Source organism: Melopsittacus undulatus, chromosome 2 (genome assembly GCF_012275295.1).
Source record: "Melopsittacus undulatus isolate bMelUnd1 chromosome 2, bMelUnd1.mat.Z, whole genome shotgun sequence".
Lineage (NCBI taxonomy): Eukaryota > Metazoa > Chordata > Aves > Psittaciformes > Psittaculidae > Melopsittacus > Melopsittacus undulatus.
The window spans coordinates 89,782,760-89,806,493 of NC_047528.1; the positions used below are offsets into that span (position 1 = coordinate 89,782,760).

A 23,734-nucleotide genomic window follows, 5' to 3' on the forward strand; every position below is an offset into this window, starting at 1 on the left:
GATTGTGCACTAAGCTTCACCTAGAAAAGTTAGTTAGGTAGTGTGATTTGTACAGTTCGTGAGTTATACAGCTGAAAGCCCTCATCCTCATCAAACAAATGAAACACCACAACCCTCAAGAGCTCTAGCTTTTTAATACTTATTTTAATGGTTATACAAAGTTTATAAAGCAAATGATTAGAAATTGGACAGCATTTATTCAATCACAACTCCCACAAAAGAACACTTAACATAGGGTAAGTGTTGGTGTGTAACATGATTATGGAAAATAAAGCAAACAACACTAGACATGAGTGCTGATGTTACATTTTCAGGGGATTTTATGAAGTTCTTCAATAATGCTAGAAAACTAGTAGACTGAAAAATTAAGAAATCTGCAGTGAGGTGAAGTTTTGCAGGTACTGGCGGGCTTTGGTGAGACGATCAGCTCGTTCACTGAGGTAGTTCTTATGCTTACTAGCTTCACTGTCCTCCTGAAAGAGATGGCTTAACTTGTTTTTTTCTTGCAAAAGATGCAACATTGTGGTCTGTAAGCTATCTCCGAAGTCATGAAAGGCAGAAGACAGGATGATCAGAGGTATCTGATTAGAGAGGCGTTTATTTGCTCCCTGCAAAAAGGGGGAAAAAGGCAGAAGACTTATTTCCCTGAAAGAACTAAAAAAGGAAGGGGCTATAGGCAGTATGGGAAGAAATGACAGCATATTTTTAAAATGTTAAGCACCGAGTTGCTGGGCAAGAAAGGAGTGCTTCTATGAACCAAAAAAATGTTTGCCATTAGTCTTTTTTGTACCTAAAGGTCTAAAAACTAAGAGTTATGGGAATGTCAACTGTTGGTTTTTTCTCTCAGTGAACTAAACCCAAGGCAGGCTGTTCACCACTTGGCTCTGCCGGCTATTGTTGGTAAGAGCTTATCCGAGGACATACCTGATGAATAGTACTTTTGAACAATTTCTGGCATCAAATGTGTATTCTCTGAATGTTACCAATCCATTATGGTACAGGAAATCAAAGAGTGATTTTTACTAAACATGCTAAGTTTATGTATTTAGATGATACTTCTAAATACATAATGTGTATTTAGACAGATGTGGCTGTCCTTTTAAGTGTGAGACAACTTTGGAGTAAGCATTAGGTTTAAGGGAAAATGCCTTCATCAGTAGTGAGGCTTTGTTTTGCCTACATTACATCTATTGATATCTCAATGAGATAATTTTCTGCTAAGCTGACAAACTGGTCTTCTATTTATATATGCAAATTGAAACATTGACCTAGAAGATCTTGCTTTCTCGGGAGACATCTGCAGGCCCTAGGGGCTTAGCTGGTGCTCTTGGACAATGGGAGGTTGGAAACCTCCAATTCTGTGAGGGAGCTGCCTCCAGCCCTCCTAGTGATAGGTGAGCACTTACTCCTGAGTGACTGACTGCGATTAAGAAACGTGCTGTCTTCCTTTCTTCTTACAGCACCTGACTTGAAAATGGCAGTGGGAAGACCTTGAAGAGGCATATTTGATTTGTCCTATAGGGTTTGGGCAGCCTGTTTCCAGAGAAGTCTAAGGTGTTTCTGGCTCTAAATACATCTGGAGCTCAGTGGGTGCAAATACTCCATGTACAAAGGTGGGGTTGAACTCAAGCTGAAAAATACCTAAGACTAGATGTTTAGTTTTTCTTTCTGTTTTGCAGAGATCTAGTCAATAGCAAGCAATTCGGCTGAGTCAGCTAAAGCACTTACTGAGCCTATGCTTCACTAGGCACTACTGACTCTGGTAGAAGGAAGCCTACATGCTTTAAATATAGGTGTTTTTTTGGAGCCAAACTCCACCCAGCATCTTGACAATCTTGCAGTAGGTGATGCAGAATCACGCATGCCGTTTTCAGAGGCCGTGGACACTTACAAGCTTCCATTGCATTCAAAATGTTTTGACCTTGTGTAAGTCCCATGGAGATATGATGCTCTGGTATTTGTTATTGTTGAAAATGGCTCTTAGGGCATTTACAAAAATGTATAACTAACTTCTGAGACATTTGTGCTATAGCAGAGAGAATAGTGAGGTGGCAGGGAAGAGTTTACGCAGTTTTGCCTTTGTGTCATTCTCTAAAAGCTGATGGTTTTCTCTCCCTCCATCAGCCTGAGCAGCCTGAACATTTAATGCAGGAATTTGTCAAAATCTTGCTATTGGAATTCAAGGTGAGCTGTTGCCTTCCTACTGCATTATTAATATTGAACTTGTTGCTTTCTGGGAGAGTTTTACAAAACAAAGATCAAAGGCAAATACTGATACTGCATGTTCTCTTTGCTGTCTTTCTTCAACCCATTGTTTTGTTAAAACATCCCATTTGTCTTCAGAGACTTAACTTCTATGAGCTCTCTGCAATGCAGCATACACACTGTGATCTCTACAGATAGCTGAATCCATTTTAACTTAACATTTTACTATCACTCCTCCTGTCACATTAGTTTAGGCTTTGACTGCAAGCCCCTGACATGGCTTTCTGCTGGCAGAAGGAATATGCAGAAGGGCTTAAGGCTGACCTGAGCTGACCTAAGCTCTCAGATGCCATGCCAAATGCTGAAGTGCTGTACATAATGTTAAGCTCATGGAAACTAGTGTTAATTGAATAATGTGATACAAACTTGCAGTGGGGAAAGCTATCCTAGGCCTGTTGCTTCCTTTGCTGTAGAGGCGAGCTTGCCATCAACTGAGTATCAGTAACTTGTAGTTATGGGGCCGAGGGCTCTTCCTCATCCTATCCTCTCCTCCGTCCTGGTAAGTGATTGAGAGAACATTGTACTGGCATGGGGCTGTGTAGTCAGCAGGAGCCACTCCCTTCACTGTGAAAAGCTAGAAAAGAGGGTTCACTTGCCCATAGTGTATTCCCTGAGCAAGGAGCATCAGGGAACCATGCCAGGCTGGGAGGCAGTTAACACGTGCTTTAGGAACCAACTGTCATTTTAAGAAATTGCAGGCTTCTCTAATCACTGTATCTGGCACTGTGCAACTACTTATCCCTAGAAACTGTGCTGAAACAGCCTTCTGACCAGCTTTGTCCTGGCATTTTCACCACTGGTCAGAAGCTCTGATTAGTTCATACAGAAGCTATGCATATACTTGGACAAGACACTTATACCCTCTGGCTACTATTTCCTGCATAGCAGTAGAATGAAAGGCTCAATATGTTAACTACAGTGAGATCTGCACAGCGAGTATATAGCATTCAAAGTACAGAACAACTGCTGTATGGTCATCTGTAAACTCACGTAGAAGTAAGCCTTTGTATGAGAAACCAGTTGCTGGACAAAATAGGGCTCTTGTTGCAAACCAGATCCAGCCTGCGATTCTTTCCCATTGCTGACTTTCTTAAAGTATTCTCCAGTAACAGATTTTAAATCGTTTAGGTAAAGGTTATCCTGGCAGTATACAATTCCCTCCATTTTAAACTGGGTCCGGATACGATTTTGAGCCTCCTCTGCTTGTTTCTCTCTAACGTCTTCAATTCTGGTCTAGAAAAGAAAAGAACAAGTTCTCAGACATTTGCTTTTTTTGCAAAGGTGTCTGTGCATGGCAGCAAAGTTCCCTCAGTCATCCTCAAAATCCCTTAACACTCTTTCTTAGCACTCTTAAGAAAGCATCTCATCTTTTTTTCATCTTCAGTGTTTACCAGAACTTCTTCCCTTTGCATCTCTCTCACTGTGTTATGCCTAAAGGCCCTCCCTAAATACTTCTGTGTTTGGCTGAAATAGTTTATTACCTTGGTATCTGGTTGGTCTGGGAGCTCAGTAGGGTTTGGCCATGCAAGTAAAATAGAAAACCATCTATTTCACTCACATTTGCATTCGAGTTTCCTTTCTAAGCAGTACCCTGTGAGTGGACACTGCTTCCTTGCTGTCCAGCATTGCTTCTCATCTCTTCCTCAAAGATCTTTCTGTGAGAAAGGCTGAATGACATCCATATCATTTAACTCTACCCCAAACCGTGAACAGTCATCTTCTAACTCTCATGTGAAATGATTTTTAGCTTGCCTGCTCTTGCTTCCTTTTATTGAAAATGAGATTCCTGCACTGGCTAACAACATGGCTTGCCTTTCAGAGAGGGGAAAGCACTGTTTAGTACTCTTAGGCTACCCAGCTACCCACATGCTTACAAATCATTGCAGGACTTAAATTTAAATTAATTATAAACTCTTCAAGGCTCTCATATTGTGTTTTCTTTGCATTGTGGTGTATGCATCAACAATGTGACCAGAATGAATGAGGAATGTATGTTTTATATCCTGTCAAAGTTGTACCAAAAGGCAAAAGGCACTTTCATTAGTCCCATTGTAAAGGTGCTATCATTTTCATGTTCTTCCTTATTTTATAAAAAACATAGGCTTGAAAGAAATTCAGTGGTTGCATAAGGATAATGCAATGGGATAGGTACTCTAAGCGGTATTTACAAATGCTGTCTTTACAAATGGCTGTATTTACAAAGGCCATTCTGTCATGCTCTTGTCTTAGGTTATAGGTAATGTCTCACCTTAACAGCTCTCTTTAGATTGTGGAAATTACCAAAATGCCTTATAGTGAGTTCCGTAAACTTCTCTTCAACCAGTCCTAACAGACAGACAGAAGAACAGACAGACAAAATAATGTCAAGTAATCAAGTGAGGTTTTTAAGCTATTGTTAATATGAGACTTGGGAAAACTACCAATTTTCATTCAGAAATAGCTGGGCAGCTGTACTGATGCACTGTGCCTTTATGACCAATACAAACAAGTAGGAATTTAGATTTCTAGGTCCAAGAGTGTGAGACATTAAAGACCTGCTGTAATCGCTTAACACCTGAGAGATTGAATATCCCTGAGATTTCTTTTATAAAACAATTTCTGTGCTTACAGCTGTATTTGAAAACATGTGCCATCACTTGGCCATGTAAGCACACCTGCATCTCACCCCCTGAGTTGCCCCTGCAGGGAGAGGGGCTAGCCACATATAGGACAGATCACTGAGTCTAGCACAGACACCATAGCTGCCTTCTAAGGCAAGCATAGGAGAGGATCATGACATTCTTTTTCTTTGGGTGGTTTTTACTGGATGAACTATGAACTCTTCCCCCCAGTCTCAGCAGTCACTGTATGATACAAAGTACAATACAATGTACAACAGCATGCAAAGAACTGGCAAAGATGCTGGGCTCCCCGTTCAGGTTTGTGAATGCCACTCCTTGGGTTTGGGAATATCAAGCTGCTGGGCTGTAACCAGGTGCTTCTACTGTACTATTACTTTACGCTGTTTTTTACTATAGTTACATTCTAACTTTCTTCCACCAGCCACTGGGAAAAGTATTAATAAATGCTGGAGACCACATGTAGAAGTTGGAGGCTCTAGAGAAGAAGTAAGACTCCAGGTTGAATCAAATTCACTTCCCCCCTCTGAAGAATCCTGGCTGGAGCTCTTGCTCCAGCAGTGAGAATATTTGCTCATCCCGAAAGAAAAAAGAGTTAGGCGCATGAGTATCTCCCATGCAACAGCCTCACATGAGGCCTGTGAGACATACCAATCACTCTGTTCAGTATCTCAATGGCTGGCTCCTCCAGTTCCATGATCTGCTCTCTTATAATATCCTCAAATGTCCTGTAATTGGTAAAACCTGGGAACTCTCTTCCACGATACTGTTCTTCATATTTCCATGCTTTACCGGGCACAGTTTCATTAACTGCAATATTAACATAACATTGCTTTACAACTAATCACTCAATTTATGAATTTCAGATTTATGGGGGAGGTCTGTTTCTCCTCTTTAAAATGCTCTTGAGAAGAGCAACTACTGAGATGATCTTTCAAGCAAAACCATTACTACAGAACTGTGCTAACACATTATTGCTCAGTTAATGACACAGTGGAACAACCACCTACATGACAGGAAGCAACCCAGAAACCATGATGTGGCTCAAAAATACTGGTTCTTGGAATTGCTACTCTCATGGAACAAACAATACCCCAAACTCCCTAAACTGTCTTATTCCATGAAATCTACTGTTGACTATTTTTATTTAAGATCACGGTCAATATTTCTTTGTTAACATTATATGAATTTGTCATCTGAAATGGGGTATATCTCTTTGAACTGTTTTACATATGCAGGCAAAGACAGGTCTCTGAGTGTTTCGAAAGTTTTCAATATGGCCCTGTTTGGGGGTCAAATTTGTGAATCATATGCAGATGTGGAAGTAGAAGTCAAGCTATAAAGGCTTTCAGCTCTAACATTCAGATACACGAATCCATAGTTGGATAATTAAAAAGAAAAAAAATAGATGGAAAAAACTCCACAAAAACCCCAGAAGTAGATGCAGAGAATCTGTTTCAGAGTCTGAGAACCAACCTGTACAGTTAAGGTAGTACAAAGTTGTAACATGGCCACCAGAACGTCTATCAGCTTTGCAACAGAAAGTTAAAGGCTTCAAATATCAAAAGTGTCTACTACTCTTAGTACTTTCATTCATCGTAAGAAAGATCAAACAGTGTCATCTGACATGCGATATGTACCTTCAGAAATCCTAGAGGTGACTGATAATAGTGCTTTTTGCTGAGGAAGAGCTCGCTAAAGCTACCTCTAGTTTTCAAGCTATGTAAGCGAACTTAATCTGCTGCACATGTAAATACTTTATCTGAGCATATATATGCATGAGTTTGGGGTAGCATATTGTCAGCAAGAGCTATGCTGTTGTAAGAGCTGCTGTGTGCTGCTACCTGATCCTATTGAGAAGTTAGATGTATTAGTTTAAAACAATGGGGATAACCTGGAAGTGCCCAGAGGGTTTCCCACTGTGGTTCAGCAGCCTTAGAATGCCTTGTAATGTAACTCAGTTGTTCTTGTCCTCTGAAGAAGCTGCATCCTTCTGCTAGTGCTTTCTGCTTTTATGTCTATTTCGTCATGCCTTCATTATCTTACTCTTTTATACCTCTCCATAAAATCATGTTGATTGGCTTGATATTTCATGGATGTGACATAAGAGATGTTAACATACACTAATATCTGTCTGTCTTCACATATATGCATATATATATATATGTTTGTCTCTGGTTGATGTCATTCTTGCGGTACCTATCATTTTAGAGTGACTAGTAATGCTGACATAGATGTGCATAGAACTTCCTTCAAGAGCTGCTGCTTGTCTGATAGCTGATGCTGTTTCATCTCTAAGAGCAAGTGATGGGGTCTCTGAAAGATGAAGGAGATGCTGCAAAAGATGTTGAGTGTACGGCAGAGTTCAGCTTGCATGCATCACCCTATGCCTCAGTTTAGATCTAAGTTCAGTTAAGCAATTAGAAAAGTGGGAAATGCAAAGAAAGGTGTGCTCTTTACAAGGTGTGGTGATTTCAGGCTCAGAATTGCTTTCTCCACGTATTAAACCAGAGCTAAAGTAGAACAAAAAAGATCAAAATTGCAAAATGTTCCTAATAATAGTAATAATCAAAATAGTAATAGAATTATAGTAGATTCATTATATAGTTTAAAATAATGATGATGATGATGATATGTTTGTTTTATTGTTATTATTTAGAAGAATGGTTCAGATACCAACCAATTTTGTGCCAGGGCCCATACTCTTGATTTTACTGCTTTGCTGGGAGAAGAGAGACATTCACTGATCTCTCCATAATGACAGCATTTAACACAAGCTCCATCTTTTTCCTCAAGAACTGAAGCATAACTTGCCTAACACTACAACAGATGCATGCTCCCAGCTTCTTGTTTTTACTTTCTTGGAACAGCCCACTGACAATGCTGTGTCTTGATTTAAAAGCAAGGGAATGAAATCTCAGGTCAGCTGCAAACAATGGTTTTCTATGCTTACCCTTTGCAGCACACTGTAGGAGAACCCCTTCCCATGTTTGGAACTCGTTGCGGATTTTTGTAAACAGCCTGCTTTCATTTCCAACCAACTGCTCCTCTCCACGTGTTGTCTGAGCAACATCTTGATTAAAGAGTTTGATCAACTGTAGTGAATTAAAGAACAAGCAAGAATGTAGTAAAGTTTAATTTCTTCAGACTGACTTGCATCCGTAAAACAAATCTGCAATCTTTTGATGTTAAAGCAGGAACACGGTTAATTGAAAACACCCCTTCCTTACATCTCTTATGCTTGTAACTCCTGTTGTTTTGTTTGGTTTTTTGTTTGGCTGTCCCCAAGCCAGCACAGGGGGAGGAGAACAAACTTGATACTTTTTTTGTTTTTCCTTTCCTGTGGACTCGTAAAACCATTTAGCAAATTCTATTTGACCAGACTTGTATGAAACCTTTGAAGGTTGATGAGCCTTCATATGTGCCCTTGCTGGCTTCCCAAAAGCTTTCTGTGAGGGATTAGTTCCCCAAGATAGGATACTTAGATGGATTAGTAAACCGTATTTTGATATCAAGAATGCATTGATTTTATGAGTGCTGTAAACAATATAAACCCTTCAAAATGCTGGGTGGGCAGGAGTGTAATTTTTCCATCTGTGAGATGAGTTTGACCTTTCAACCGAGTTGTTGTTCAGTTCTCATCGCATAATCACATGAAAAATATTGCTAGAAGGGACCATGATCTCCTGTGGTCCATTATTTTTGCAGCTATGATGTATTCCTGCCAAAGGTTTGTCTGTGTTGCTCTTGAAACACTTCGATGACAGATACCACAAGCTTCCTGGTGCTCCATGACAATGGTTTCCTAACTTTAAGTGATTTCTTTTTCTCCCACGTTTACCTCTTCATTCTGCTTTGTGACAAAATCAATACTGATACTCACATCGGTGAGGACAGCCAGCTTCTCAGACTCTGTTGTGGGTGAGACACTTCTGTACTTTTGTAGATCCTGTAAAGTTTTTCGGAGTGCCTCATGAATTTGGTTCTCCAGTGTTGGCAAAGTGTTCTGGTGGGTAGACAGTGAAGAAAGATATTTAGGTAAGTTGAACATGTCTGGTTTTGGGAGGAAAATAAAATCACTCTAAGAATGACCTATACCTGGACAAGATCTTTGCTGCTCTTTGAAGTCTAAGAGCTTGCTGTCCTTGCATCCCACACATGACAGTGGGATACCATGGAAATGCAAATATGGCCTTCATTGAGAGAAGGCAGGGGGCTAAGACCTCTCTGAGATGTCAAGCTGGACCTCACTGTGAGGTAGGGCAAAGTAGCTACAGTCCCTAGGCAACCTAGCAATAGTCCCTAGCAACATTTCATCTATAGTGAGCCAAAAACTATGTCCTCACAGGTTGTGCCAGGGAGGTGGTGATGTGGGGAATGCACTGACCCTTCCATTCCTGATAAATACCTGATTGAATACAGCTGTTTAGTTGCATCAGGGTATGTGAATGATTGTTTTTTCTCCTTCAGTATTGAATTTAGAGGTTCCCTGTATTTTAGCATTTTCCCTTAATGGAATAAGATATATTACTTACAGATACATGTCTGTAAAATTAAAACTCCAATATAATTACATTAGTATAATAATATAATAAAAAAATTACATCTTGAATTTTTAAGACATTTTCAGTTAAATAGAAATTATTGTGTTTTAGTAAGCTCATAGCAGTAACTTGTCACCCAGTCTTATCAACACAAAAAGAAATAACATGTCTGTCATTGAAAAGGCAGGAGTTATGAGTCACAAATAAAATTATTTGCCTGTTGTTAACGTTCAGTTTAAGATTAACAGAGCACAGTTTTTTTCACCTTTAACTCTCAGTGCAATTTGTCCTCAGATTGCCAGACTGAAGGATAATTAGAGAGCTCTCCATGCATATAAAGATGCAATCCAATTGCAATCAATTGTAACCAAAGGTTAAAGGGCTGAACTTATTTCTAGATTGTAACTAACACAAACAGCTTAGTATAGCACTTCTGTTACTTACAATAATATGTCCCACAAGTTCATTTGTGAGCTTTTCTGCCAGATAAGGGATAGTAGCTCTTCTTTCTTCCAGCAGAATGCTGCAAAAAAGAGGAAAAGATGTTTTTGGGTAGACTGCATGGGCAGGGAAAGGAGGTAGCACAGATGCTTTGGTCTGTTTTCACTAGTTGTACACAATTTGAGTAAATACACAAATTGAGTAAAAGAAGGGCTGTCAGGGCAGTGCAAGCACAGATGCAACAGCAGCCCAGGACTCCGGGCTTTTTATGAAAGAGTTGTTTGGCAGCTACTGCTACTGGCTAAGCAAACAGAAACAGGGAAGAACCTGAAAATAGCAAATTGTAACAGCAGATTAATGTGCTGCTGTGTTATTTCTGCATGTGTGAAGTACAGTGATTCCAAACCCTTTTCACCTGCCATTCTCTATATTATGATTGATTTGCTGCTGAGTCATCTTCTGGGGAAATCTGTGCCCTTAGCACAGGCAGTAACCATTCTCATACTGAGTTTAACCATGTTTCCCAGTGCATAGAAATACTTCAGTGCTTGGCTTGAAGTGCTCAAGCACTTAGGATGATTAAATTAGATTTTTTGAGACTATTCTGAACTTTTGAAGATCACTGCACTTCTCCCAGGGTTAAGGGGAAATATATATATCAAACTTGCATCCAAAATGCATTTTAAAGTTTTATTTGACGTGTAAAGTTCTTCTGGCTCCCTGGAATGTAACACTACATGGGCAATGAGAAATAGTGAGTATCATTAATACCTGTTTCTAACCCTAATTTAAATCTCAGCAAGTCAATGGGAAGCTTTGAAGTGACTTTAATATATTTTTTATTAGGTCCTTGCTGTGAGAAGTACCTGAAATGTTTGTGAGTCTGGAAGAATTTTCTCTCCTGCTGGATAGCAGTCTCTAAGGACAGTTTGTTGTGGATGTCCTGCTGTCCCCGACACTTCACAATCATGTACCCTTTTTTGAGGGGGATGACCTTGTTTTGCATTATCTTAATGACAGACTCTTCAGTTCCTCTATCCACCAGGTCAGGTTTTGTGAGGATCCCTGGAAAATTACCCAAAGAGAAAGCTCAGAGGTTAAAGGTGGGAGAGGTGTAGCAGGCACACCCAGAGCAGGAATACTCTGTACCATATTTTATAAAGCAACTTCTCTTCATTTGTTTTTTTTTTTTTCTCCTCTAGAGAGCTCTCAGCTCTTGGGCTTTGCACTGTAAAACTTGCTCCACAGTTGGCCTCCCACCCTCTTTTTGTCTTGCAAATCCTTTTTTAACAGGCAGCAGCAAAGCTTTTCCGAAATTATAACATGTATGCCAGCAAGACTCAAAGTGGAGGGATTCCTTGAGCTACTGGATCATCTCAAGCTTTGTAAATAGTTCATCTAGGCTGTTTTCTTTTTTCCTTCTTCTAGTAGCTAATTCTACAGATCTAGCATGGAACACAGAACATCAGACCTTCATGGAAACAAGATTCACATTTCTCTTCAATTTGTAGATTAAAAATTGTCTCACCTAGTGTCCTTTCTCCACTGGGATCCACCTCTTGAGCCATTTTCAACGCTTCTGTTGTTGCAATATCCACATTACATGGCACCACTACCAAATTCAGTGTTTCTTTGAAGCGAATCGTTTTTTTAAGTAGTATTTTGATCTGGAATGCAATACAGCATTAACAAAATTTGGTGAAATTAGATACTTCCATGTAAGATGTGACTATTTCTAGCAATAGGAGCCACTGTCTAATGGCATTAAATATCACATTTACTGAGGATAGTATGACATACTAAAGGATAGCATGGAAATGGGTTGGCAGTAAAATGCAGCCTCTTTTTCTATGTCAAGATTAATCCAAACATCTAGCATGTTTGGATGTTATACCTGTCCTGAGAGCTATGTGCAGTTTAACTTCTCATGCATATAATCTGTCATGGAAATATTGAAGATATTTTGCAAATAATTGCGTGTGAGAAAAACAAGTTCTAATACAGAGGTACACACAGAAAGAAAGCAAGATAGATCATGTTGATAAATCTCAAATTTGTATCTCTGAAATGAGAGAAAATGTCTTTGTCTTATATTTCAGTGGTGTATTTGTGGAAAAAAAAAGAAACCCAAAACCTCAAACCAAAACCAACCAACCAAAAAACCCAAGTCACACAAGTCATCCACTTGGTGTTGCTTCTATGTTTCAATGCCAAAGTAAAAGAGTTTGTCATAGTTTGTATTGTATTACAAAAGGTTTACACACCTCTATTGTGCTTATACTAAAGTAAGTTTATTCTTTTCTCCTGAGTTTTGGTAAAGGTGCCTCTCTTTTCTACTTCACAACCATCCCAATTTCTAACATGCTACAATGCTATAGCCTCTGTCTATGAGGCATGCAGGCTGAAAATGTGTGGAATATGTCATAGCTGCTGCTTTCTTCCGAATACAATAGAAAGATTACTATCTAAGTGTGAAACAAAATTACTCTTCTCTCCCAGGGAATTAAGCTCAGATAATCCAATCTTGTCTCAGTTTTGTTGATATATCTAGGTCAGTTTGGGCTACTCTTATTCCAAATTCCAGTTTAAAGGTATTTAGGAGAAACAGTACACCCAGCTCCTGCACATCATCCTTACAGATGGCCTTGTCCAACTAAGAGCTTTATCTGCATTCCCCAGCATTTCTTCTAAAAGCAGCCAGAAGAAGAGCAGAGATCCCTTCCAATTTAGTGCATATTCTGTTTACTTGAAAAAGGGTCTGCTGGGACCCCTTAAGGGGTGAGTAAAACCAGGATGGGTCTGATTCTGATGAGCTCCATAAGTAAGGGATGACAGAGCAAAAAACCTGTAAGAGGGACAATTTGCTGCCTTGTTCCAGGAGAGCTTTCAAGAGCTCAGATCTATTGACCTTTGCCAAATGCATCCAAAAAGCTGGTAAGAGAACTCATTTTGGGTTATATCTATCTTCCAGAATGCAATCTAGCCAAGGGACAGAGGGGCAACACTGTGTTCAGGGTCCATATGGGTGGCTTATTGCATGCTCCCATGGGTAGGCTGTGTCAGAGCCCCTGATGTGGCTCCTTCACAGCTAGTGTGGGCAACTCCCTCTGGCACAACAGGGCAAGACAAAAGACCCTGGGCTTCACTGTTCCTGTAATTCCTTGCCTGAAAAACAGGCCTGTTTGTCAGTGTAGCTTTATTGCTGGCTCAGAAGCCCTGCATAATAACTTCAGTATCCTACACCAAAAGCTTGTATATGAGGCAGGTTGCAGAAGTGACCCTGTGAATAGACTGGCGTATGAGGAGACTGAGTTTTACCTGTTCCCCAATGTCTTTTGGCTGGTCACCCACAGCCACTCTGGCAATTCCAGGAAGATCAATTAATGTCAGATCTGGTACATCTGGCGATGAAATTTCTAGGGAAATTAGTTCTCCACTAATGGCACCTTTAGTACCAGCCACAACATTCTGGGCTGAAGAAGAAAAGAATGAGGCAATGAATAGAAGCTTCAAATAACGCATGAAAGTCAAGTTGAGCACAATGACTTTGAAAAATATCTGCTACCAACTAAAATACTTTTAGGCTTGGCTTTTCTAGACATGGCATCCAGCCATGCACATAAATTCATTAATGTAAAAATATATATAAATTACTATGCAATTTGTGGATACATGAAGTCCTTTCTCCGTGTGAACTTTAATATTTTACAGAGCATATACTTATGAACTTTCATATATGCAAAGTACATGTAGGTAAACCACAACAAAAGTGACTGGACAAAATACTAATCAGTTTTTGAAATTAGATTTCTCAATGTTTAGACACTTTGTAGGTGTTAATTAATCCTTGGCTGCCTTGAAAGTTAATAACATTCTATATTCTTCACATTTTGATAGGCTGAGAGATCAAGTGATTTTTCCCAAACCTTGTAAGGCGATAATGCTTGAACTGTGACCAGTACAGACAAGCAAGGAAACGCGGTAGTCATTCTCATGAGGAATTTTCAGTTCTGTAATCAATTCATACCATTTACTTGCCCAGTTTTGGAAGGATATATTGAAAATACCAAAATAATATATTGAAAAGCTAATGGAAAGACATTAGGACAATTAACAATGTTGCAGAGCAGTGCTTGTCAAAGAAATAAGAACAATCCAATTCTCACAAAGTCCTTATCATCCTTTGGGCAAGAAAAATGTTTCCTTACACAGCATAAAATACCGTAAAATCAAAGCTGTGACATAAAAAGAGCAGTGATTGAGGCTATAGTCACACTAGCTGGCAGAAGCTCATTATGCTTTCTAGTCTACCTTCTTTCAATTTTCTCCAAAATCGTAAGATTTACAGCCACAGACACCTCAAACTTTCTTCGAATGAGCCGATGACAGGAACCAGTTAGGGCTTTGTATTTGACTGACAACTGTCCTAAACCAGGCAGACAGCATCCAGCTGAGGACACAGCCTGGCCTTTTACTGGGCATCATAGGTCATCCTCACTATTGATGGTACAACTTTCATAAGAGAGTTATTTCATGCTTCCCCACCGTCTTCTGCTCTAAATCCAGCTCTTGGTGTTACTGCTGGCTACAGTCACTGCATTGATGTGCAATCACTACAGTCTGGGGACTGCTGCTTAGCCTAAGAAAAGATGAGAAAGGATTCAGAGGAGATTGAGAAAGCCATATCAGAGGGGAATACATTGCAGCTCACCTTGTCTTATTGCATTATCCACCTCAGAGGCATTGTGGAGCTCTATGTTCAAGTTGCGGTAACAAATTTTCCCTTTCCATTCCTGGGTGGCAGGTGTTCTTTTCAGTTTGAGTTCCAAGGGACATCGAGTAACAATACCTGCAGCAGTTCCAAAGACAGAGGTAACTGTCTCAGGAGCTGTTATGCATGATACACAGCTATGGACTGCATGGTGTACATAGGGTTGCCTAATACTTTACACAGAGACACAAATGTTTTAGAAAACTTTGACAAAGGGCTGTCATCTGACTTGTCATTCAGAGTAGGACTGTCATTGGCACTAATGAGGTCTGTCATGTCTCTGTCCAGCCATGGTTTCTCTTGCAAACCTCCAAGGATTGAGATTTGCACTTCTCTGAGTGACTTGTTTCAGTGCTGCGCATACATCCTATGAGAACCTTTTCCTCAAGTCCATCTTGAAAGACTAGATGGCACTGTCAACTCACACAGAAATTGCAGACCTTATGTTTGTGTATATACACACACAGAGAACTGGAAGGCAAATCTTCTTGAGCAGCAAAGTCTTCCAACAATCTTCTCTGACTTACGTAACATTGAAGACACATATTTATTAATAGAGATCTTTGTACATTTTTTCCATACAAAAAAAGAATAGGTATCTGTAAAAAAATCTTGTTTAAAAAAACCCACAAACCAACTTCAAAAGCAAATTTCAAAACTAGTGTTCTATGTGAAACCGATACTCTACTGTGCTACTCTCTGCTAGGAAACATACAGAATCAGCTGATGATACCTTTCAATCTGGCCACATCTGAGGACAAGTACATTACACTATACTTTTCTTACTCCTCGTCTCTTGACCACCCAGGAAGTGTGCCTTGTTGAAGTTACCCTGTGCTGCTTGACCTGCACATCCATTTCTTCTGCTGGAGACCAGAGCTGAGAAGGCCCCTGGAATCTCACAATTTAGATACAGTCTCAGTCATAGAGTTATCCAATTCTAGAAAATAAAATAATAAAAATCCTTTCTACAAAGTGAAATTCAGGTGAGTTCTGAGAAAGTGAATCCTTACCATTGCCTCTAGGAAGAGCAATACCAGACAGAGCTTCTAGGACAGAGCTTTTCCCAGAGCTCTGGTCTCCAATCACTGCAATTGCAGGCAAAGCCATGTCTTTTTCTATTCCAAGAGCTCTTAGGCTATCGATGAGATTAATGCAGGGTCGGATTTTTTCTTCATATTGGTTATACAAGGTACGTTCTGCTGCCTGTTAGAGTTAAACTTACAATTAATTTTGAATTATTTTAAAGGAAGTTGTTTCCACATAAAGCCATCCCACTTTTAGGCATCTTTTCTGGCTCATCATTCCCAAGTAAACCTTATGTACTGGTCAGGCTGTAGTTCATACCACTATGTATCCTTGCACCTCCATGTTATACACAGCTGTCTGTAAACAGGACAAAATCAGTTGAGGTTGGCTCAATGATTATCCTTAGTTAAAATATCAAGCTTAGTAAGCTATTGTGAGAAGGTAAAGAGTAAAGGGAGACTCATTACTAAATGTGCTTTGTTAATTTACTTTTGTGGTTTTTTTAATAAAAAATAACTACCGTTTTCTTCCACTCATCTACAGTTGTACCGGATTATGTGTATGCCCTGAAATCTAATCCCAGTAGTAAGATAATTTAGTACACAATAGCTTATTAAATGTTTGTTTTGAAGTTTGATGGTTCAATTTTTACACAGACACCAAAAGTGTTCTGATCTAGCATCCTTAATAGGTGGCTAAGATCTTTTAGTTCACCATGGCTCTTCTTTCTTTGCCTCATTTTAGGCTAGGGTAAAGCATGAATGATTTGTTTTAAATGAAAGATTATTATTATCTTTTTTGTTTTGATACATATGCCAGGTATGAACAAAGTCTCTTCATTTTCACAAAAACAAACCAAAAAGTTTCCAGCCCTTTACAAAACTGGTCCACCTGCTGTTAAATATGGTCAGCTAAAGTTAGTTCAGCTTGGTTTCTTCTCCCTATTCCTGTCTCCATATTCCTGTCCGGCTGCTGCATTTAAAAGTGTAATTCTGATAACACCAGTATCTTACAAACTCTAATGGGTCAGGCACATTCATACCTAATTTCTTGCAAAGAAAACCAGGAATTTCCCACCTTTGCCTTTGTCTAAGAAAACCACCGCTGAAAATACGTCTATCAATTGTATATAATCAAACAGAGCAGCTTTTTTTCTTTCAAGATAAGAAAGATATCACACATTACTGGGGCAGGTATTTTAAAACCTTATTGGTAAGGTTCTTCATTATGCTATTTACTAGCTGGTGAGTCCTAACCATTTCAAGGAACTTCGTTAATTATGACACAGATTGAAAACCAAACAGTGTCAAATATTCAACACAGATAATGATCAATCTTTCTTCATATTTCTACTGAAGGTAGAAGAGCCTCAAGTAAAAAAAAAAAAATCCCCAAAAGGATTTCTATTCAACATTTGCTAATTGTTACCAATGAAACAGATATATGTTGCACATTAAATTGGCTGCTAGGCTGCTGCCATCCTATTTTTTACACCTGCATTTTTTATGCTTGCAGATTAATTGCTGGTACTTATCTTCCTAGTTACACAAGGGACTTCTTGGCCCTAATCCCAAAAATACTCCTCTGTTTAGGCCTAACAAGATCAGATTGCCCAAAGAGACAACAAAATTCATTTTGGAGTACAAAGTGAAACAAAGGAATAACAATGGGGAGCATCTATGCCACCTTCTCGTATCTGCCTTACTTTGTCCTCTTCTCCATAATATTGTTTCTTCAGCTCCTTTTGGTCACAGTTAGGCATTCTCTCCATCGCGTTATCCGTCATCATATCTTCGTCTTCTAAGTCTGGTGGAAGAGGTACTGCAAAAGCTTTGAAAGATGGTTATAAGGAATTAGATGCAAAACCATCTTTCATTAGGGCAAATTTTGTTCCATTAAAAGGTTGGTTGAATACTACCCTCTTACTGTCCATGGCCTGCTGATTTTTTGGCTTACCTGGTAGACTGTCCCTCAGTGCTTTACTAGTCATTGCTATTTGATCCAATCACTCCTTTATATAGCTCCTGAAATCAAACGTAGGACACTGAGTGACTCAAGCTTATAACAGTTATCATAGCAGAGAAAATCAAACACCTATTTACTGATTCAAACCCTCAGTAGATATCAACTGCCACAGCTCTTTTCAAATCACTAAAATTGCTCTCCAGAGGATAGACCTGAAACACTTCTCCTTACCTCTTTTATGATTTCTTTGTGGTTTCAAAAAAAGGATTTGTCAAAAAGTAAAAAAGAATGTTAAAAAACCAAAACAACAACAAAATTACACTTGTTTTTGCAAAAAGGCAGTTTTTCTCAATGAAATATTATGCTGAAAGGTGTTTTGAGGACCTCAGTCAGTTTAGCAGCTGTTGGGCATGGTTGGAGAAAGTGTGCAAATGCTTAACTTCAGTCACCTGGGGTCAGGAGTATAGGGCTGTGTCGCTGCACAAAGAGGGTCTTACATGGGTGGGCCAATGGCAGTGCGAGTAGGACACATCAAGCCATAGTCTTCTGTGAGGCCAACTCACCTCTCTTGCAGTAGAACACTTGGCAGAGGCAAGTCTTACACCTATTTTAGAAGTTCAGTGTCTTAGTCCCACTCTTCTATAAATTAAAACCCACTCCAAAAAGCAAACTTTGCTTGATATGATGTTACAGAAGGGACAACTAGGAGACTCTTTTTTCTTCTTTTTCAGCTTTCCATTTTATTAAAGTTTATTAATATATTTTCTATGGGTAACTGAAGAAACCAGAGGCCTTTGATGGGACATTTGCAGAGGAAGTGGTTTCCAGTGAGAATGATTTAAAGAGAAAAACACAGAATTATTTCTTCAAAGACAGATTTTTTTTTTTTAATCTTTCCCTGCCAAAACCTCCCTTCCCTGTTTGAATCAAATACTTGGGAAAATGAATTTGGAGGAACATATTTTTTTCTCAAAAATACTTTCTGGTTTTAAAATTTTTTTGGTTGAAATAGATTTACAGATTTTCTAATTTGAGCAGGTGTCAAAACAGGATGATCAGACCCAAGTTAAACTTTCAGTGTAAAACAAGTTTAGAAAAAAGAAAAGATTAATTCCACATTTGCTATTTGGTCTTTCTTTTAAATAAAGCAATATTTTTTAGCAGATATTCCTGTTCCCTTTAAAAAACAAAACAAAACAAAATCCCAAAAAACAGCCTATGGGAAAACTTAATCATTTTTGGCCAGCAATAAAAGATAACTGAACTACTTTCATTTCTTTGTAATTACTTATTTTACACTTCATCTTTCTCCACACTTCCCCTTTTTTAAATATTTCAGTATGAACCTTTTTCTATTAATGAATTCAAAGATTCTTCTTCTGTGAATCAGGTCTCAGTGCTTCATCTGCAACAAACATACATTCCACATTCACTGGCCACCAAACTCTTTAGTGATTTGCTATTGCTACAGTAAATAATTTACTGGTAATAATTTTTCTAACGGTATTCCCTTTTACTACTTTTCCTATTCCCCATTCCCTACCTATGTTTCAATTTAGTGGACCAAACACTTCCTATGAATTACTAATCTAATGTAAATATTATCTGAGAACAATTTTCTATCGTTTTTACAATATTATTTGTATTCATTGGGCTGAGTTATTAGTGTACTCATTTTAGCATATGGCCTCCTAAACATGGATGTGTTTCCTTCAGAAAGAGGTTATATAGCCATCTTTAGATATCCTTGTAATTAATAGGATAAAATGCAAAAATGGTGCAGTAAGGCCACCAGGAAAAATAAAACCAGAAAGATCTTCCAAGGTAAACTTGTAATATCTGGGAAACTGAGATTTAAGTAGTATGACAAAGGAAGTGCCAACTTTGAAATGTTTTAGTGCAAGAACTGTATCTTAACCCTATACCTGGGTTTTTAGCTAAGTCTACAGTACAGACCACAGCATGCACACACAGATACATAGGCTAACAAAGATACCTACAGTAAGCAATGCTTTATCTACAGTAATCAGCAAGTATGGGGCTACACATCTGTTCTTCATCTGGACCTAAAAAATGCTAGTTAGGTTGGTGTGATCCCTCACTGTGCCATACAGACATACTAATTTCTTTGTGTGCTGTGCCTTGACAGCATCATATGAAAAAAGAGATAGAAGGAGAGGAAAAAAAGAGCTTCAATTTTAAAGTGCCTTTCTGAAACTGGCCAGAATCTATACATGAAACATGACACCTGAATGACGTATGGCTACTGAAAGTCTGATAACACTCCTCTTTCCCAGAGCTGCTTCTGTCTCCATTATCGGGACAGTATTGGTTTCCTTGAACCTTACCTTTAGAGGTCTGTCTGCCTGTGTGTCACGAATATCCTCTGACACAACACAAAACACTGAGCTATGCAACCACATCAGCATGAAGCATGAACTTGCTGATGGTCTTGAAGACGAGTTGCCTCATTCTTCTCTGACAACCCCAGCTTTGCATCTTGAGGGGTAATAACAAAACTAGCTATCAAACCCAAAGTGCAAAGCTGTGGCACTGAACCCACACAGATCTTGCATTTATTCACTCTTTGTCCAGCTAGAGCAGCACATGGACTTCTGCCTGATGTATCCTGTAACTTCAGGATATTTGGGTAAACTACATGGTCTCTGAGTTGTACATTTATTAATTCAAGCTGTCTTCACAGAAAAAGAATGAAGCAATTCAAAGCTTATGATGCTACATATGAATACTGCCAGCTAGACCATGTTGCTGAACACTGCTCCCACATAGTAGATACTTTAAAAAATGTGTTCTAATTTAAATGCTGTCTCTCAGTGTTCACCCTTTAAAGAGGAAATACTAATGTCTTTTTCCTCACCCCAAGAAACAACAAATCCTACTTCTGGCTGTCTTATTTAACCACACTAACTTTAGAACCTTATGCAGCATTCTCACATTCTCACATATTGAAAAGAATAAAGATAACAGTCAAAACCTGCATGACTATTTTTGAAGAAGGAAAAGAGAAACTTCTACCTGTGTAGCGTCCTGTAGTAAGGAGAAGCAGTAACTTCTTTTCAACTTCTTCTGGTGCTTTTATATTTCCAGGCTCCACCTACACACTGTGATGAAAATCAGGAGAAATGAAACCAGTTGCAACATGAAAACAGGTTCACTTCATGGTACCTCTGGAAATAATAGTGCCATGTGTTGGTTTTTTATTTCCTTATACATCAGCTGACTTTCCTCCTGTTGTTTAGTGGATGACAGAAATGACACTCCTCATGACACAGCTGGCTGCCTCCTCACTTGGCTGTACTGCATGGCAGGGTGACAGGGGCAAACGGTGGAGGTACTTGGAAATATTGCCCATGAGCATCCTCTTTCCTCCTCCAAAAAGTAATCTCACCGAGTCAGCTCTCTTGTATGTGGGGTGAAACCAAACAGGATGAGCAGAGACCAGGCAAGCTGCTGAGCCCTGCTCCCATGAGTGCTGCTGGCTAGGGATGCTGACACTGCACCATCTGAAGGACCTTTTCGGGCTCCTCATCCGTTCATGCAAAAAGCAAGTGGGTGAGGGTCTCCTCCACAGGAGAAGGAGAATTTTTTTCCAACCCACGGCAAGACTTTTTAGCCTTGCCAGAGTGGCAAGCTGTGCCACTGCTCCCATGGACTGCACCTTTGCTCTCAGAGGCTGCAGGGTACAACTGAGGTTGTTAGACGGTGGCAAAGTGACACAGTGTGATTTATCAGCATTATGCGTACTTTGGGGCAGTCAAGGTCTTGAGCTTTCTTAGGTCCTTGTACTGCTTTTTTGATGTTACTGGGTCAGAATGATTCCTCTCCTGCTCTCTGCTCTTCTGCCCCCATTTTTTTATGTTTTTTGTGGACTCAAAGCTGTTTTGCAAAATCAGCTTGCTTTGTTCTGGCAGGGGCTTTGCAACTCTGATGCAGGATCAGCCCTTACTTCTCACTCCCTCTGGTGTTGACTGCTACCTCTATCAGCTGCTCTCAGTTTCTGGCAGTTTTGGTTTGTTTCAAACTGACGTGCTCACTACTGTGCGCCTTACCAAACAGCAGTCACAGTGATCACTTAAGCCAGACCTTCTTCCTACTTCCTTGTCTATCCGTGACTCAGATGGCTTGTTTCTGAGCTCTGGTTGTGGGTGCATGGCAGGGAGTGACAAAGATCCAGCACTGCATGGGAACCAACATGGCCCAGCATGGGCCACTGCAGGGGACTGCACCTTCAAGCTCTCCTGGCTTCCTCCACCATCCCTCTTCTGGCCTTCTCCATCATCTGTCTTCTTGCACTCAAGCATAAAGGAGACTTATCTGAGTGGAAATGGGCTTCTAAGTCACACTACTGATCAGCTTACTAGCTTTCAGCAGTTCCTTTGTTACGTGATTGTTTTGAATACATGGCTTTCTTTAATCATAGAACTACCCCTTCAAAAAACAACCCCCACCTAAATTAATAAATAAAAGTCCTACAGACACACCAGAACAAACCTAAACACCAGCAGTAAAGAAGCAAACCCTATAAACAACTATTTTGTGAAAGAGCACCACCCCCCAAACCATACAACAAACATCCTGCCAAAATAAATAACCCCCAAATAGAAGCTACCAAAAATAAGGGGAAAGAAGAAAAAAAAATAAGAAAAATATTGAAACTGGTGTAAAACAAAAAGGAAAACCAAACCCCTAAACTGCCGAAAAATTGTTCAACTTGGGAATCTAACTATAACCTGGCAAGGGAAGGGTGCTCATTTCAAGTCTCTTGCACCATCTCTTGAGCTCCAGCCACACAGAAGCAGGGTGAAGCAGGTAGTAATGGCATTTTTATATGAAAAAGAGAAGTTGATTGGGGCATTGTTCCAGACACATCTAGTAGGAAAGTCAGCACTTTCATCCCACAGACCTGCCCAGTAGCTCCTGTAAAACTGCACAACTGTAGTTCTGCTCCTGCAAAAGCATACTTTTGGTAGTCACAGCTGTGTTGGCTGCACATTCAGTGCATAGCACAGATTTGTGCTGTCAGGGAATTGTGTGGGGGTTTGGTGCTTACTGCACCCCTATTCTGAGCAGTGTGAGCCTAGAGTAGAAAACTCTGTCAGTCCTCACAGAGTGGCTTGAGCAATGAGCAGATGATGTACATTCAAAGTCTTTGGCATTAATATCAAGCTTGTGGAAACATATTAGAGGTTATGTAAATTTCTCCAAAGATGTCGCCACAAGGCAGGGTGCCTAAGAAGTGAAACTGTGTTATCTAGGGTGTTGTCTAGATACATTCTTTCGATTCTCGTCCACATCCTGCTGAAGCAGGGAACAGAAGAAGGGGAGGAGTGAGCAAATGGCTGTGTGGCACTGAGTTACCAGCTGGGCTCAAATCTCAACAAGTATTGGACCTACTTATTCCAGGGATATTGGAATCTGTTAATGGTCATTGTGATGATGGCCAAGAGATAACAGATCCTGACATCTAGATATTTACAAGTGGTGATATTTTTCCCTAAGCTTTTTTTGCTGCTTTCCTAGCTTCTGCCAATGAGAAAGGAATAGAAGAGCAGTATCTGTTACAGGTAGAGCAAATAAAGTCAGTTCCTCACAGCTGTTTAGCCCTTTAGTGTTACAATTTGGGGTGGAGGAAATCTGAAGCCTAAAACACTTCAGGTAGTCTGTATGCTTGCCCATGGACTGCTCAGATGCAACTAGCTTTTCACATGCTTACTCTGCTTCTGTTCCTTTAGTCTTGTTACACTAAAAATTACTAAAATGAGATCCTAATTTCGTGTAAATTAGCACTTGCAGTGGGAAAATAAATGGTAGCAGAGAATCTGGCAGAATAGCATTGGAGAATTTTTATTGTACTTCTTGCAGCTAATGAAACATACATTTGTGCTTAAATATTTATTATATATTACATATTTGTGCAAAAATATTTAATGAACAACGCATTGAGCAGAGTTCTCCCACTAGAAGTGGAAGGAACGGTTGTGCAAGGACTACACAAATATGTGCCACAGGCTGATTCCTTACACTTGCACCTATACCCACCATGCAAGTACCCCATGGTCCATCCCTCCAGCACCATCTCT

At 39.6% G+C, this 23,734-nt stretch overlaps 1 protein-coding gene across 1 annotated transcript; it reads right to left on the minus strand.

Moving 5' to 3' along the window:
* Positions 1-130: 130 nt before the first annotated feature.
* Positions 131-20,720, minus strand: LOC101869670 (interferon-induced GTP-binding protein Mx-like). Its single transcript, XM_005151807.3, has 15 exons — positions 20,670-20,720; positions 17,625-17,692; positions 17,374-17,498; positions 15,653-15,845; positions 14,580-14,717; positions 13,187-13,341; positions 11,397-11,535; positions 10,735-10,933; positions 9,872-9,950; positions 8,767-8,889; positions 7,837-7,978; positions 5,535-5,693; positions 4,514-4,590; positions 3,256-3,498; positions 131-608 (listed from the first exon to the last, which is right to left on the minus strand). The coding sequence occupies exons 2-15, from the start codon at positions 17,656-17,658 to the stop codon at positions 366-368; spliced, it is 2,049 nt and encodes a 682-aa protein (XP_005151864.3). The 5' UTR covers positions 17,659-17,692; positions 20,670-20,720; the 3' UTR covers positions 131-365.
* Positions 20,721-23,734: the final 3,014 nt, after the last annotated feature.

Excerpts from the sequence above, each read along its gene's own strand:
- LOC101869670 (XM_005151807.3), bottom strand. The coding sequence starts at position 17,658 with ATGACTAGTAAAGCACTGAGGGACAGTCTACCAG. Across the intron at positions 11,536-13,186 it reads CAAAAGACATTGGGGAACAG|ATCAAAATACTACTTAAAAA; the intron begins GTAAAACTCAGT and ends ATTGCATTCCAG. Across the intron at positions 609-3,255 it reads ATACAAAGGCTTACTTCTAC|GGAGCAAATAAACGCCTCTC; the intron begins GTGAGTTTACAG and ends CCCTTTTTGCAG.